Raw genomic sequence first — 17,122 nt, forward strand, 5'->3', positions numbered from 1 at the left:
CTGATCCCGGTGTAGATAAATCATCGGGAACCAGGCCGGAGGCACACGTCTGGGAGCGCAAAGTGTGGGAGAAGCAGTTTCCTCTAAATACATGTGATGGCGGAATGGGAGTTTCCCTATAATATTATAATTAAACCGATAAGAAAAGTCATATAACTCTGGGGCTTCATGTTGAATAACAAGCACATCAGCACCTGAGTTATTAACCCCAATTATTAACCTAGGAGCGGTTTGACATTACTGTCCACTATATGAAACAGCAGTGGAAAATTAGAGCATGGTATTCATTACTTGTCTACCATAAGTAATTAGATTCTCAGTGTGAGAGCAGTCAAGTGCTTTGTGGTCTGTGTACTGTAGGAGGTCATGTGACATAAGGTTACACTTGGCCAATGTTATGTGAAAAGTCTGGCTGAGTACCTTCACCTCTGCCATGTGGTAGGAGGTGTTGTTTCCGTAAACCCACTGGTAGGAGGGGGGGGAGACACACTGGGCCTAGTAGTTTGGCTCTCTTGATGGGGTTCGTAGCCCCCGAAGGATGAGACAGCAAAAGGCTCAGTCTAGTATCCATTCCCAGGGAGCGGAGAAAGGCTGGGACTGAGTAAATGGCTCCCATTCCAGAGGATAGTAGCCTCTGATGGGGAGACCGCGAAAAGCCCAGCTTAGTACCTTAACCTTGGGATCGGAGAAACACTGAGACTGAGTAAATTGCTCTTCCGAGTGGGCCTCAACCCCTAAGGGAGTTAGTCGAAAAGCCCAGTGGAGTACCCATTCCCATGCCAGGGGCTGGAAAGTGCCCTATGATGGGAGCAGAGAAACACTTGGTCGGCTGCACTGTGCCCCCGAGGGAAACTCGGGGGTGCCGAACGTGCACGGGTGATCCCAAAAATCACCTTGCACAAGTATGGCACTTGCACTGCGCACTTCCCCCTCTTACCTCGTCCTTTTAGGTGGGGTAGGACAATTTTTCACACCCCACTGGCTGGGGTTCTCTTTATTATTTATTTATTTTCCTTCTTCACGTTTGTCACTTTCCACGTTTTTCTGTTTTTCTGTAGTGTATCACTTTTTTTGGGTTGTGTGATTGACCCTTATCGGCCTACCATTCCCCAATGTACCAAAGCTCTCATCCTTTTGGGGAGAGCTTTGGTCCCCATGAGGGCGACCCCGAGCTGCAAGGTGGAGGGAAGCCTAAAGAGGGTCTCTCCAAACCTTCGGGTGCGGAGGACCCACCGTCCTAACCCTTCCGGGGTAAAAATGGGACCCTTCTCCTTTGGGAGAGGGTCCACTCGATCGCACGACCCCCTATGCACGTGTTTAGGCACAGCACTGGTGGTGGGAGCACACCTCGGGCTCCCTGAGTTTCTGCAAACTCAATGTTATATTTTATTTTGATGACATCATTTATCTCCTTAACTATTATGGTGGTAAATATTTCACCCTTTTTAGTCCCGAGGTAAATACTCTCGCAGGGGAGACCGGTGTTTTTTTATGGTGGCTCATTCACAGTATGAACTCTGTTGCTGTCATCAGCTTTAGACTTGGACCTGCACCAGCAAAATTATTTTTTGCCACAAGCAGCAGGGTTTATTGAAAACAGAAAAGAAAGGGGGAAACCACTAAATTAGTGGAATATTGGGCGCTGGTTGGTATCAATTACACAAACGATAAATATTTGACCTATAATAGTTTGAAGTCTAGTTGGTCTGTATTTTAGCTTGCAGTTCTCCCATGTGTATCAGTGTGGATACACCCAATCTGTTTATCGCCCGACTTTTTAGGGTACAGGTTCTAGACAGATATAAATAAAGACAATTTGGAAACAAGAGATGGAGTATCTGCGCTGTTTTTATATATTAATTTGCACCATGGATGAAGTCACTTCACATACACAATTTTTATCTGTTTCTGAATATTTATTTTCATTTATTTGTATAAAAAGAATTTTATCATATAAAATACAATACAATTTTATAGGCGGCCACCTACAGATATAGAAGAAAGTATTATAGCGATTGCATAAATATTGTTTGTCATGCAATCGATATATACACATAAATATTTATATAAAAAACTTTGTTTCACATATAAAATTAATCACATTTATATAGAGAAAAATTGATAAAAATAAATTTTCTAAATAAAAATACAATAGTAAACTTTGTGACTTATAGCCCCAGGATAGCGAAAGCTATACAACCAGTCCAGGTATCTAGAATTCTGGACAGATATTATAAATTCTGAAGAAAGACTGAACTGAGCGGGTCTTACTTTTCATATAGACCCTTTTAGTCTTTGGTTATAAATACAGTCTTTTCCAATTAAAGATGAATTACACGTGAGATATTTTGTATGCACAAACTTGTAACTTTAGGTGACTTGGCGATATATGCCTTTTGGAAAAAGTAAATTGCACAGCGGTGCGTCTCTCACCTGCACGGGCTGTGCGTGGATACTTGTCCCGGCAGCGGAATGTCTCGCTCCATACACCGCGCTCAGATGTCTGCACGGGCTGTGTGTAGATATTTGTCCCAGCAGCGGGACGTCTCGCTGCACGTACTGCGCTTCGATGTCTGCGCTAGTTGTCGAGTGTCCCTCCGGTGAGCGGGGTGATCGGGGAGGACACCGCATGGATGTAGTTAGCTGGCGTCTCACTCACCCGTATTTGGAATCCGACAGCTGGTGCTGCTCTCACCTGCGCCGCTGTATCACCTGTTTCTCACCGGAGTTCTCCTAGCAGCTTGGCGGACGTGGTGACGTAGGGCTTGGTCTGTATTTTCTCCCAATAGACTTGTGCTGGTAATAGTAGATGCGGGAGATAAATCAGAATCCAAGCCTTTATTGAAAACAGGACATCTGTGGTGTTCATGGGAAGGGTGATGACTACAATTAACACGGCATGTATGTTGCTGCGTGTGTTCATCCGGCAACCACATAAATCAGACCCTGATTTTTAAACAGCATTGCACATTTATTGAACTGCTAAATTCAGCATTCATATATATATAATGTGTCAGGTGCCATCATAAGTGACATCATCATAAATTCCTCAAACAAACCTGTCTCTGATGAGATTGCTTGCTAATGCACCATAATCACATTTTTTTTCCTACTACTTTAAAATTTGCAGTGTGTACCTGGATACTCTCAAAGGTGTTCGATATAGCAGTGTTCATTCCTGAATTTTTCATTGCCGACATGTGCCGATAGGTGGTATTTCATGGGAGAATAAAATAGTGTGCCGTGTGCAGCGAGGCAACGTGCCTGAAGCACTGCTAGCAAAACGAGGGGATGCGGTGCACTGGAAACTGTGTCCATGTCGAATGTGTCGAGATTCGGGTAAAAAACTGTGAAAAACCCCATGTCGACCTTTTAACTGTCGACCTGATGCTTGTGTGGTCTTCCTGCAAGACTGGCACTTCATCTTACCACGCAAGCACCATCGTATTCATCACGTGTCTCCTCATGAGACTTATTTTTGTATTACGTGCCCTTCTGCTCCACGGGAGGTTTCTGTCCTCCCTGAGCTCGCCTGTCGCCTGTCGACCTAAACCCATGTCGACCTAGAACCATGTTGACCTTTCCCCATGTCGACCTAATGGTGTCAACCTAATGACGGTCGACCAACTTGCTGTAGACCAAACGATCCTAACCCCCCCAGCTAGGGTGAGCAAGGTATATGCCTGTACCATAGTTGCCTACACTCCCGCATTCAACAGGAGACTCCCTGAAATAGCAGCAATCTCATTTCTCCCTGATTAGTCTAGCAATCTCCCTCATTTCACCTAGCCTACATTATGTACTGTAGCTGTTACAGTTTTGGGAAAAAAAGGAATGAGAGATACAGTAGATACATTTATATTGACTCATAAGCACCATTTCCCAGCATTGGTGAGCACAATGATCCCACAATGAAGGCTTCATGCATTTCTTGTGGCTATTTATATGGAACAATCCCTGCTACGTATCAGTGACTTTTATTTAGCAAGTATAGTAGCTCTTACTAACTGCTTTGGGGCTCATCTACATTTGGATATAAGTCAATTTAAAAGATTCTTCCCAGGTGCAGTAGTACACACACAGATGCTTCTAGATGCCACGTTCGCAATCTCTTTTCACAATCTCTCCATGGCCCTTATTTTGATCGGCACGGTACGGCCCGCGTGCGGCCGTACCGCCGATGTTTTTTGTCTGCACATGCGCAGAGGTCATTCTGCGCATGTGCAGCCCCCTTCGCCGCAGACGGATTTCGTCCGCCGCAAAGGGGGCGTATAGGGGCGTGAGGGGCTTTAGCCCCTCATTTCCCTATGTGTACGCCCCGCGTTTCATGGGCGTTCCCATGCAAACGCGGGGCGTATGCATGGTAATGAGGGCATGACGCCCTCATTACCATGACATGGGGGCGGAAAGCTGACGTCGCCGGATGTCAGCTTTCAGCCCCCTTACAAGCTCCCACACGGACGATTGTCCGTGTGGTCTGAGCTTGCGGGAGCTGCCGCGGCGTGCGGGCCTGCCTTCGATGGTCGTCGACCATCGAAGGCAGGGGGCAGCTCCCACCATGGTGGAGGCGTAGCCTCCACCATTTTTGTGCGGATCGCCAGCCGTCCGTGTATGGACGGCCGTGGCGATCCGTCCGGTGGGCGGCCCTTGGTTTGTGCGGTCGGAGCCCCGTGTGCGGCTCTGACCGCACCAACCAGAATAAGGGCCTATATATGGAACTAGACACTCCCTTTGGGTGGACCATTACACAAACCCCTCCCCCCCCCATTTCTATATTACCAACTAAAAGCTCCCTGAAACTAGTTTTCAAAAGTAGGCAAATATTTCAAGTACCTTTTATAAATTGTCTGCGAGTACTGTGCAGCAGTATACATACCATTCCATCTTGAATTGGTGAAATGAAACCAATATGGCACTGATCATGAGTCTACCGTAAGCTGCCGGCATTATCATATTAAAGATCATAATAAAGATCTCCACTTTAAAATGCTGGTAATCTTTGCATTTTATAGCAGGCACAGGGCCCTGGTGATGCTATTACACCAACACACTCCTGTACCTCATACCAATTTCACACCCCTAGCAGCCCTACCCCAGAACACTATGATGCCATAGCTGCCCCGTCAACTATGAATTTGGTATTAGGTAATTATAGTGTTAACTTGAATACAGATGACACAGAATGGACACTGTTAGCCATGCTGCTGGCTGCTTTTTAGATGTACAATACTCCAGAAAATCATACTTTCCTACTTTTAAAAACTAGTTTCAGGGAGATTATAGTTGGTAATAGAATTTTGCACCGCTCCCCATTGAGAGGGCGTGTCATGTTCCACCCACAGGGCGCGTATAGTTCCATATATGGAGGGATTGGGAAAATATATTGTGAATGTGGCTCCTAGAAGCGTGGGTGTGTACTGCTAGATCTGAGAGGAGTATTTTAAAATTACTTGTATCCAAATGTAGATGAGGCCCAAAGTAGATAGCAAGAGCTACTATACTTGGTAAAGTGCTGGGAAATGGTGCTGATGATTCAATGTAAATGTATCTATCTCTCATTCCTTTTTTTCCCCAAAAATGTAACCGTGTAATGTAGGCTAGGTGAAATTAGGGAGATTGGTAGACTAATGAAAGAGAGAGGGGGATTGCTGCTATTTCAGGAAGTCTCCTGCAGAATGTAGGAGGGGAGGTAATTATGCAGAACATTCACTAGCACATACTTAAGAGAAGAATTATAAGGTGACACTGACAGTGTTTACAAACATGGCGCTAATGATTTAAGATTAATAAATAAAGTTTTCAGCCTGAAGATTACAAATTGTTACACAATGCAGGATACACATTGGTTATATAATGGTGAGATCTACCTACTACTGTGTACACACAGAGACAATGGGGTGTATTCAATGCGGCCGTCGAGGGGATTGCCGAAAACAATCGATCCTCGCGGTTTAACCCCCGTGCCAGCTGCTCAGCCAATTCAACTCGGCAGGGAAATCCTTGCTGTTATAATGGCCGCATACGCCGTTTTCCCCTCGCTCCAAAAACCTAGCGAGGGGGGAAACAGCCTGTGCAGGGTTGAATACTGACAGGGCAGCTTTCACAGCTGGCAGAAAGCATTGAATATACCCCACTGTGCACCAAGCTAATATGGCAGAGGAAATCTAGTATTTGCAGTACAAATCACAACAACGTAATGAAGGCAGCACAGCCAGCTGGACAGTATCGTACACAAATTTGTAATTTAAGAGAGCACACTGAGTTGATTCAACAATTATTTAATACATATGAAAATTATCATTATACATGAATAGCCACACACATAAATATCAATTTAATTATAAGTATCAAATAAAATATATAAACATTTCATATATCCAGCATCAACCACAGTTAACCTTATAAATTCATCCACTTTTGATTGGCTCTTACCCACTTTATCTAAGCACACAGTCCCTTTTAGGTGGGGAGCCTCTAATGTCCAATTCTCCAGAGATTTAAACGGAGTCCAATAAGAACACAGGGGGACAAACTCCTCAATAGTTATTTTTATATATGGACTGTTCCTGATGTTTCATTATAGAAATTATATATTGGGCCAATATTGTCTAAAGTCATTGCTGCACTGTATATTCAATTTCACCTAAACGGGAGCGCGCATCGGCATCGAATTGGGATAGAAAACTTAAACATGTTCTATCTCCATGTGATGTCTATGCGAGCCCGATTAAATTGAATGTCAAATTGCACTGTGTACACAGCATAAGTGTGTCACTGTGTACCCAGATTAAAGGACAATGTAAACAATTACCTAGTGTGTCAGCTCTGTGTCTGTATTTTTCCACGTCTTCTAACGTATCTAACTATATCAGGGTGAACACTACAGTTTTTTTTCAGCAGAATCTATTTTACAGAGTTTTAAATCATCAATGAACTATGGGCCGGCTTCACACTTGATCGATGTTTTGCGACTATGCACGGTGACCGATTATCTATACACTATGTATGCGTCCAAGTTGCAGTATGCATACGTGAGGCCCCTGGTCATTTCTTGTTTGCTAGCTGTTCACAGGGTGATTGGCAGGAAGCCGGCGTTTGGGTTGGAGGGTGAAACTTTTTCGTTTTATGGAAGAAAAACACAGGCGTACCTAGGAAAATGCTGGCGATTGGAGGGAGGATGTGTGACATCAGCTCCGGCCGCGATAAGGCTGATTCCATTGCAGCCGCCAAGTAAGTCCTGGGCTACCCACAGGCTGCACACAGCGGGGAAATCACAGAGTGATCTGTGAATGGATATTAAAAAAAAAAAATTCGCTAGGCGGCGACCTATTCACTAACCACTCACAGGCTGGCGAAATGTGAGACTACGCTCTGGCGGTTTGGTGGCTAACTATTCACATGGTGCTAATTCGCTGCCGTGCAATCAGGGCTGAATTAGACCCTGTGTATGGTCATTTATCTATTTTTCTTCTAGATGAGTTACCATCTGTGGTCAGCAGTCCATGGAAATATAATTTGAGCTGTTTCAAATTGTCATATATTTATAGAATATACAGTACATCATTTCCAATCCTACCATTTAAAGCTTTGAATGTTTTTGTTTGTCTGTCTTTGCCATTATAACATATATACTTTCTGGACTGGTTTGGTCATTATATACTGATTTATTCTATGGTTTTATTCTCAACTAAAATGTATTTGCTTGTCAGAAGTTCTACAAATGATGATCTTCTTTTTTGCAGTAGCTCTTTTATGTAACATTTACAATTGTTTTATGATTATTATTATTATTATTATTAGTTTATTCTGGTCTATTGTCGGTATTGGTAGAGATGCCTGTGGCTGCTTCATTAGTCTTTTAGATAAAACTTCTGTTTGTAACCTTTTTTTACTGTGTCTTCCTGCTTTGCTACAACAAAATGAAGCTGCTGCTAAGACCACTTATCCATACCTCCCAATTTTTCACAGTTTTGGGGATAGTAGTGTCCCACGGTGGTGGGGCATTTGGGAGACCATCTGTTAGAGAAGTGGGGAATAGATGCTGTGTGCATGCGCAATGCAGCTACTCACGGGAGACAGAGGGACTGGGAACATGCCAGCAGCTCATAGAGCACTGGGCATGCCCCCATAGTGACAAAAGCGGTGGCGTGGCTCACCATAGCGGTATTCTGGTAAACCTTTATCTGAGGCCACGCTCTTTTTTCAAGACCACGTGGATTTGCCGCATGCGCGAGTCCTGGCTGGCTCAGTTGAAATGTTGGGAGGTATAACATATCTCAGTCGTAAGTTTTTATAGGGCCTTTTAAAAATCCGCCTTCAGTCTGTACCATTCAGCTATAAACTAGGGTAGTATGCCGCCAGGAAAGGACAGCAACACCATGCGGACACCAACAGTATCCCGCAGAGGTGCCTGGGAAAGTGTGTGATGTTGCTGTTCTATAAATCTCATGGATTGGTTTAGCCAAGCATCATGATCACCCATTGAAGATAATGTCATTCCATCCATATGAATCTTATTTTATTATAATAATGTATTACTAACATTGATACATTCCATAAGGCCTAGTGCATTCATTATATAGTTATTAATGTCTCTGTATCCCTTTCTGTTGAGCAAGGAGAGCCCCCAAAATTAGATTTTACTGGTAATAAAATGGGTTGAACTTTAAATCATTTGCTCCCTCTGGCAGTGAAGAGATTTGAGCAGCATTCATGTCCAAGTTGCATATTTGTCCTCTGAATCACTGCTTTATCAGTTGTGTCTCTCTGAAATACTATTGCCATAATGTCTTCCTTTTGCTCTGTTTCAGCTGTGTCCAAAGTTTGTTCCTAGACAAGTAGGTACATTATATACATATTTAACTCCTGTCTGCTTGCAGTGTTTTCAAACCACTCACTTGGGGGTCTGCATGTCCTGCCTTTGCTGCAAAACACACGTTCGTTTCGCTTTGTATCTTTGTGCAGTGATGGAAACTTTTCAACAACAGCTCATAGATATGAATCGCAAGCCTGAAAACACTTTACATCAGCAATTCAAATTAAATGTCTTACATAATCTTATGTACCTCAACGTTTAAATAGTTTGTCAGTGATGTAATCTCTACCCCGCTGTAGTTCTAGAACAGCAAGGGAGTTGGGGGAAGAAAAATGAACAGAAAATATTAAGATTGTTAATGGAACAATGAGACCACAGAACATTTCATTCATCCAGATAGACCCCACGGTACCTACAAATTCTGGTGATAAATTACACTGTCAGACCATCTGGGTTGTTCCATCTATGTGTTAGTAAAATGAGATATGGCTATTAGTATAAAGTGCTCTATTTCATCTTGTCTCCGAGATGTCACCACTTTTCAATGATAATATGTAAAGCATTTGATTTTGCGTATACTATTGCTATAACCATAAACACATGGGCATAAGCAGACTTCCAGAACACACAAGCAACAGAGAAGCCTAAGATGGGGTATACAGGCAGTGGACAGTCTAGTGAGTCAACAATAAGAAGAGTTGGGATACATTGACCCCGGTCAGTCCTGGCAGTAGACAAAAACAATGAAGGTTATGACAGTGGGAAATGCACAGAATACCTAGTGCTAAACACTATGACTGGCAGTTATCTGAGGCTGCCATATGCCATGGACACCTGGAGGATCCTGGAGAATATAATAATGCACAGAAATGCATGATTACACTGTGATCAGGGTCCTGTAATAAATTCTGCACCTTGGCTAATATCATTCTAAAGTGCCATAATTAGACATTTTGGTGCAATGTATCATAAAGATAACTTCTTCTCCCATATTTAAAATCGGGACAGTGCACACTGAGGTTTCATGCCACAAATATAGGGATACCCAATACACGTTATGCCACACAGTAGTAACTTTATACATATTAACCACACAGGTATTTTTTATGCATGTTTTGCCACACAGTAGAGCCCTTATACATGTTATGCTGCACAGTAGAGCCCTTTATACATGTTATGCTGCACAGTAGAGCCCTTTATACATGTTATGCCACACAGTAGAGCCCATTATACACATTACAGCACACAGTAGAGCCACTATTACACATTATACCAAACACTAGAGCCCCTAATACATGTTATCCCAAATACAATAGCTGGCTATACACATTATGCCAAACAGTAGAGCCTCTTGAACATGTTACTCCACTTAAAAGCCTTTAGAAACATTATGCTCTAATAAAGCCCCGTTACACACTTGCATGAAGCAAGCATTTTAGTAAGGAGTAGAGGTGAATGTATAAAATCAGCAGTAATTGTGAGATGAGAAAACCTGTGCAGGAGAGAAATGAAAAGTTAATAACCTCCTAACCTGATAATTGGTCTTGCTTATTTGCCCAGTATAGCTATTGCTGTGTTAAGTGAGTGGAAAGCCTACAGGAGATGAAGAGGTGAAGGGCAGAGAACACAGGGGCGAGAGAAACCGATTCAGTGCTGCCTACTTGTTGTACATACATACAGTAGGCTGGCAGATGCGGGAGGATGATGGCAGTGTGCCCACAGGGCAAATGCACTGTGTTCTGAGCATCAACCGCACCACACTAGTTATGACCTGGAGATGAAAGGTAGGTAGTTTTACCTCGGTCCTCAGGACCCCCACAAGGTTCATGATTTCCATGTCACAAGTGCATTTTTATAATGTGACGGTGATACAGAGGGCAGCTGCTGGGGAGCTGGAAAATGTGCACTGTGTGGAGATCCTGAGGACCGAGGTTGAGAACCACTGATCTAAAGGGAAGGATTAGGTGGAGACAATAGAACCAATGAGCACAGGTGGACATGGCAAATGGACAATGCAGAGGGAGTAACTATGAGTGGTCTAAGAGTTAAAATATGGATATAAAGGGAGTGTTTAAAAGATGGTAGGTGCAGAGAGTAAATGGTTGGCCAAGGCAGGAATTTGAATAGGTGGGGAGTAGCGTGGTAATTGTTTAGCATGTGGAAAGTAGGAGGTGGTAAGAGGGGAGGAGAAGTAAAGTTGGAGTGTATCTAGAGATGAGGTAACATGGTAACATAGTAATTAAGGCTGAACAAAGATGTTAGTCCATCAAAGTCAGAGATGTATGAAGAGGAAACATTGATGAGGGAAGAGGAAGCGAGTAAGTAAGTAGTTTTTGAATTACCTTCTACCATGTGATTTAAAAAAAAATCTTTTTATTAATGTCCCTTGGTGTACTAAGGGAAAACATGTTTTGCTGACTTTCTAATCTAGAACAACCCCCTCCCTTTCAGCACCTGAGGGGCATTACTAATTTGATTGAGCAGCTTTTATTCAGTTTTATCCTGTTTTTACAGTGAGTGAGTTTCAGCAGCCTGAAATTAATTCAGAAAAGAATGTAAAGTCATGTACAAATATTGTAGATGAAGAGGTTATGGGCTCAAGAATGAGAGAGCCATCAGCCATAATGTCAAAGGGGAAGCGATAGTGACATTGCAAGAGGGAAAGAGAATTAGCTTAAATATAGATAAGTTAAGTTTGAGGTGGCCTTGGGACATCTAAGTGGAGATGTAGCATAAGAAAGGAGAAAGGTTGTGCGAGCAAAGGTAGATTCGAGTGTCACCTGTTTTAATATGAGTATTAATAGACGTCAAATGATTGAAGAAATTTTCTGAGAGAAAGTTGTAGAGAAATAAGATTATATGGCATAGAACAGAGCCTTGATGGACTGAGGGCCAGATGTATCAAGCTTCAAAAATTGATGAAGTAGAGATTGAAAAACAACCAGCCAATCAGCGCCTACCTGTCATTTTTTAAACCCAGGCTGTGACATGGCAGTTAGAAGTTGATTGGCTGGTTGTTTATCACTCTCCATTTTATAACTTTTTGAAGCTTGATACATCTGGCCCTGAGAGAGGAAGAGTAGGGAGCAATATTCATATGTAGACACATTGAAGAAGTTATGGGACTCATCAGACCTGTTCGCTAGGCTGCGTATTTTTGCAAGGGCAAAAACCAGGATGGTATGATTTACTTAGAGATAGTGGGTCAGATGTTTGTATATAAGTTGTTCAAGAAGTTTCAAAGCAACGGGGAGTAATGAAATGGAGCAGCAGTTGGAAAGGGAGGTAGGGTCAATATGTGGTTTCTTGCAAAAAGTGGAGATGGGTGCCTGTTTGATGGAAGAGGGAAGGAAGCTGTTGGTGCCTTGTGCCAGAAAGGGAATTAATGCCCCCCCCCCCCCCCGCTCTACTGAAAACAGGAATAATGCCTGCCGAAGGCATGCAGCAAAAATGTAGGGCTGTGCCTTCATGGGGAGTGGTCACATTATAGTACCAATTCACATTGTACCACACAGTAGTGTCCGTTATTTACATTACACCGCACATGCGTGCCACTTGTACACATTGCACCTTGTAGAGCCCCTTATACACACTGCACCAGGTAGAGCCCCTTAGGAACACTGCACCAGGATTATGCACACTGTAATACCTATTACACATTATGCAACAACTTTATGTCTTACACATTATGCCACACACCGTAATGCCCAGTATACATTATGCTACACATTGTAATATCCCTTACACATTATTCTGTTTAATGTAATGCCCCTTACACATTATTCCACACACTGTAATAGTAGTGCCCCTTACACAATGCCCCCCGGGGGGGGGATCAATCCAACACATATATTACATAGAGGATAACATGTATGTATACATGTATTTAGCGATCCCCCCTTTCACTGCTTAGTCGGATCTGCAGGATGTCACCCAGTGATGTAATCACGGTGTAGTGGACATTACAGTACAGAGGGTGTGTGGGTAAGCTAGATCCATACTTAATACTTTGAAAAAGCTTCATCCACCACAAAAGCAGGACTCATAATAAATCAAAAAGGAATTGTGTGGTGCTTAATAATACAATATAATAATCACAATTTATTAAACTGTAAATAAATATTAAAAATAAAGAATAGTATAGAAACAAAACATTATATCAAATGTGTAAAAACAATATAAATAATAAAAACAACATATCACTATAAATAACCACCCTGGGGTATCATATCAGAAGGTATACTTCATATGCTCAATAACATTTTCTTATAGGTGTTCCATTTATACAGTTGTGCTCATAAGGTTACATACCCAAGCAGAGTTTGTGGAATTCTGGCCATTTGTCATAGAATATGAATGATAACTCACAAACTTTTCTTTCACTCATGGTTAGTGGTTGTGAAAATCACAAATTCTGCTAGGGTATGTAAACTTATGAGCACAACTGTGGGTATGTAAACTTATGAGCACAACTGTATGAAGCTAGGCCACCTTGTTATATTGATAGCAAAGTTTTGGTAACTCCTGATTAATGAATAGCTTTAGTTCGACCTGAAAAAAATAAATGGGTTAAACAGTAAGCAATGCCCATAGATGATCTTTAACAGTCAAGTCCCGTATTTAAGTTGTCTCCATACAACATTGGGGCACAGGAGGTGAAAAAGGTGGCACCAATTTAGACCAATTGGTGTGATTGTTTGCAAATCTCTACACTAAGTGATACACAGATTTGATGCTGAGAACATATAGAGATCCTTTGTTGTAAGGAAATGTCGGCAAGGAAATGGGAGTTGTGTAGTATGCGGATTCCGATGTCCGCATGAGCCACTTAGATACTGTAACTGTCAACCAGAACCACCTTCATACACCTCATATCTCATGGTTCTCCTTTCTAATCTTCTCCAGCAGTTCAGATCTGGTAATGTTGGAGAAAGTTGGATGACATGTGTAATAAGATGGACCATGAAGGTGATATTCCCATCAAATGAAAAAAAAAAAACTTATAGGAACATAGAATTTGATAAGAACGACCACTTTGCCCATCTAGTCTGCCCCTTAACTTGCTTGTGATGTGACAGAAAATATGACACACATACTACCAGGAGCCATATTATTAATATATGTATTGTTAACCCAGCCCGTGGCAATATATTGTATTGTTAGCTTACGCTACACAATAATGTAGCTTGGAGCAAAAATATCCTCATCCTGACAATATTATCCCTCTGTAGTTTTGCTGAACATTCACAGACCTTCATGAGCGCAGCCTCCTAACATTGCCACTTATTAACCTCAGTATGCTTTGTTGTGAAAACTTCTGCGCTCAAAGCCGAAATAGGAACCTAATTAAGGACAGTGGAACATTATTCGAACACTGAGCTGGGGTTATCATCTCTACAGCATTTTGTTGGACTATAAACAATTCTAACATCATTTTTGTTAACGTACTTTGGAATGTGTGTTTGTCAGAATGTGGAGCTGAGGTTATCGTTTCTGCTTTCAGTGAGGTTGCGGATTCAAATGATGGTACTTCAATAAGTGGGCGATCATACCGCTGTAATGTAGTACAGATTTGCAAACTGTTTATATCAGGCATGTCCAAACTATGGCCCTCCAGCTGTTGTGAAACTCCAAGTCCCATCATGCCTTGCCACAGTTTTGCTATTAGGGAATGCTAAAATTATGGAAAGGCATGCTGGGATGGTAGTTTTACAACAGCTGGAGGGCCACAGTTTGGACATGCCTGGTTTACATGATAAAGGAAACCATTGTTTTATATTCTAAAGACCATGTCGGGGTCTATAAAAATATTTTACCACCAGTAATCTATAGAGGCTATTTACACACCTACTGAGGATAAGGAAAGTTGAAGGGGAAAATAAAGCAGAAAAAAAATATAATTAATGAAATTGGTAAAAGAGAAATGCATGCACACATAGCTAGGAGGCATGGATATAAAATGCTCTGACATTAAATTAAATTAAATTAATATATTTCCTCTGCTTTTACCCTACCCTAAATAACATGTTATATGGGCATGTGATCAGTAGTGTATCTAATGACCATTTTACACCACCGCAAAACCCCGGGTCTTCGGCAGGTCAGCGGTGGTGTAAATGGGACACGCCGTGTCCCTTTACACGGGACTTCTACCCAGGTCCTGACCTGGGTAGAACACGGCTAGGACCTGGGTAGAGGGCGGTGTAAATGGGTACGCCGGGTCATCCGACCTGGCTCACATTTACATCAATAGGGGACGTGCAACCTGCGGACCGCAGCCTCCGCAGGTTGGACGGGGGGCAGACAGCCTGTGCTGCTGTCTGCTATACTCATGTACTATATACATTTTGAGGGGAAAAAGGAATGAGAGATAGATACAGTTTCATTGAATCTGCAGTGCCATTTCCCAGCACTTTACCAAGTATAGTAGCTTGTATAACCCTTACACACTGCAGCTCTTAAACGGTAAATTGCCATTTTTTTTGGCCTTTGTAAACGGGTAGAGCTGCAGTGTGAAAGCTCCAGGGTGCTTTAACCGTTTAGCAAATACAGGTATTTGTTAAACAGCTAAAAAGCAGATTCCTACCCGTTTCAGAGCCGGGTTTTTGGCAGTGAGAAATGGTATTTAAGATCCCTCACTGATCCTCCCCTGGTACCTGTCCTCCCCCTCCCTTGGTACCTGGCCTACAAACCCCTCCTCCCCTGGTACCTGGCCTAACCCCCCCCCCCTCTCACCTGCCCTGCACCCCCCCCCCCCTTCCTTGGCAGTTCACAGCAGTCCAGGCAGCTGACAGTGTGCGGCGCAGCTAATATGCCCACCCTTCATGATATTATAGGTGCATTTTAAAACATGCATTATGAAAGGGGTAAAACCTACTCTGACCCGGTTTAAAGAAACATTTCAAAAGCCGGGTCAGAGAAGGTTTTGCAGTGTGAAAGCTGCATTACTAACTGCTTTGGGGATCATTTACATTTGTATATAAGTCATTTTAAAAGATTCCTCACAGATGTAGCAGTACACACCCACACTTCTACGTGCCACGTTCACAATCTCTATTCACAATCTCTCCATATATGGATCTAGACACACCCTTTAAGTGGAGCATGACACACCCCCTCAATGGGGCGCTGTTCAAAATTCTACAACCAACTATAATCTCCCTGAAACTAGTTTTCAAATGTAGGCAAGTTTGCTGCGTAGTTAATGTGTCAAACCATCCCTTACTTAGCTGACGTCACAGCACGCACTAAGTCCATCCGAAAACAATCCCTGTGCTAATTACATAACCACTAATCTGGAACAGGTGCCTTATCTACAGTACATGTATATGACCTTTTATTTTTAGAAGATGCAATGTCTTGTTACTGCCAGTAAAATATAAATACAGATAAACTGTGTAGTCTAATGGTCGGCAATTTCTATAGTCACGCAGGTGCCTTAAACCACACTACGGTCATTTATAAATAAATAGTAAAAATATATTTCTAGAGATAAAATAGACTTTGCAAATCTGTGATGATTTTCTTGATGAGCATCAATCTTTAATATATATAATATTTTGCTTTTCTATTCATCACTAAAAGCTTTTTTGAAAGCCTGCCTAATTACTTGTGCTTGCTCATTGACTAATTACCTGTTTTGATTATTGTGCATTTCAATAGTTGTTTAAGTGGTATATTATTACATGATGGTATGTATAACAATACTCCATAACACAATGCAACCAATTAGATATTTGCTTTCATTGTGGTAGATGTATTATAGCGGCACACTGTAACACTTCCTGCTTCACCTCATTATTGATCTCCTGTGCAGCCCAGAGCCGGCATCAGGGAAAGCACTGTCGGAGCTATGGGCATAGGGCATTGCCAACCTGCAGCTGTCGAAGTCAATAACTGCCTGGGGTGGAACGGTCAGGGCTGCTGATCATTCATACATTTGCACTGCATAGTGCCCCTGTCATTTAAAGAACAGCGACTCCTTCTTACAAGGGGGAAAAGCGGTATTAGTGCTGTTACCCCTTCTCCCCCATACAGGGCCGCCAATAGGGGGGTGCTGTGGGTACAGCTGTCCCGGCCCCAGCCTCTGGAAGGGCCCGGGTAGCTCATTTTGTCCACTGCAACCCCCCCTCCCCCCCGACTGCCTCTGCTGCACTGCGATCAGTGTGCTGAACAAAGCAGGTCCCGGAGCGCAGGTTTATTCAACCCAGGAAGCCGGTGGACAGTTAAAATGCTGCACCGGCTTTTGAGCCAATCAGAGCTCATGTACCAGCAGCCAATCAGAGCGGTTGCCGGTATGTGAGCTCT

General features: G+C 42.6%; 1 protein-coding gene across 4 annotated transcripts in view; it reads left to right on the forward strand.

Moving 5' to 3' along the window:
• LOC146006968 (L-threonine ammonia-lyase-like) overlaps nt 1-17,122 on the forward strand; it is a 57,200-nt gene that overhangs the window by 15,577 nt on the left and 24,501 nt on the right. Inside the window, exons 1-2 of one of the 4 annotated variants that reach the window (XM_083145392.1) lie at nt 7,007-7,230; nt 8,811-8,837. The exons of 2 other annotated variants lie outside the window; for them this stretch is intronic. In XM_083145392.1, the coding sequence (XP_083001518.1) occupies nt 7,157-7,230; nt 8,811-8,837 (101 nt within the window). In that variant the 5' untranslated portion in view covers nt 7,007-7,156. Of the gene's footprint in view, nt 1-7,006; nt 7,231-8,810; nt 8,838-17,122 lie in introns of those variants that run through there. One more of the 4 variants, XM_083145393.1, reaches the window with a different exon arrangement.

This window comes from Crinia signifera, chromosome 6 (genome assembly GCF_055691185.1).
Source record: "Crinia signifera chromosome 6, ASM5569118v1, whole genome shotgun sequence".
Lineage (NCBI taxonomy): Eukaryota > Metazoa > Chordata > Amphibia > Anura > Myobatrachidae > Crinia > Crinia signifera.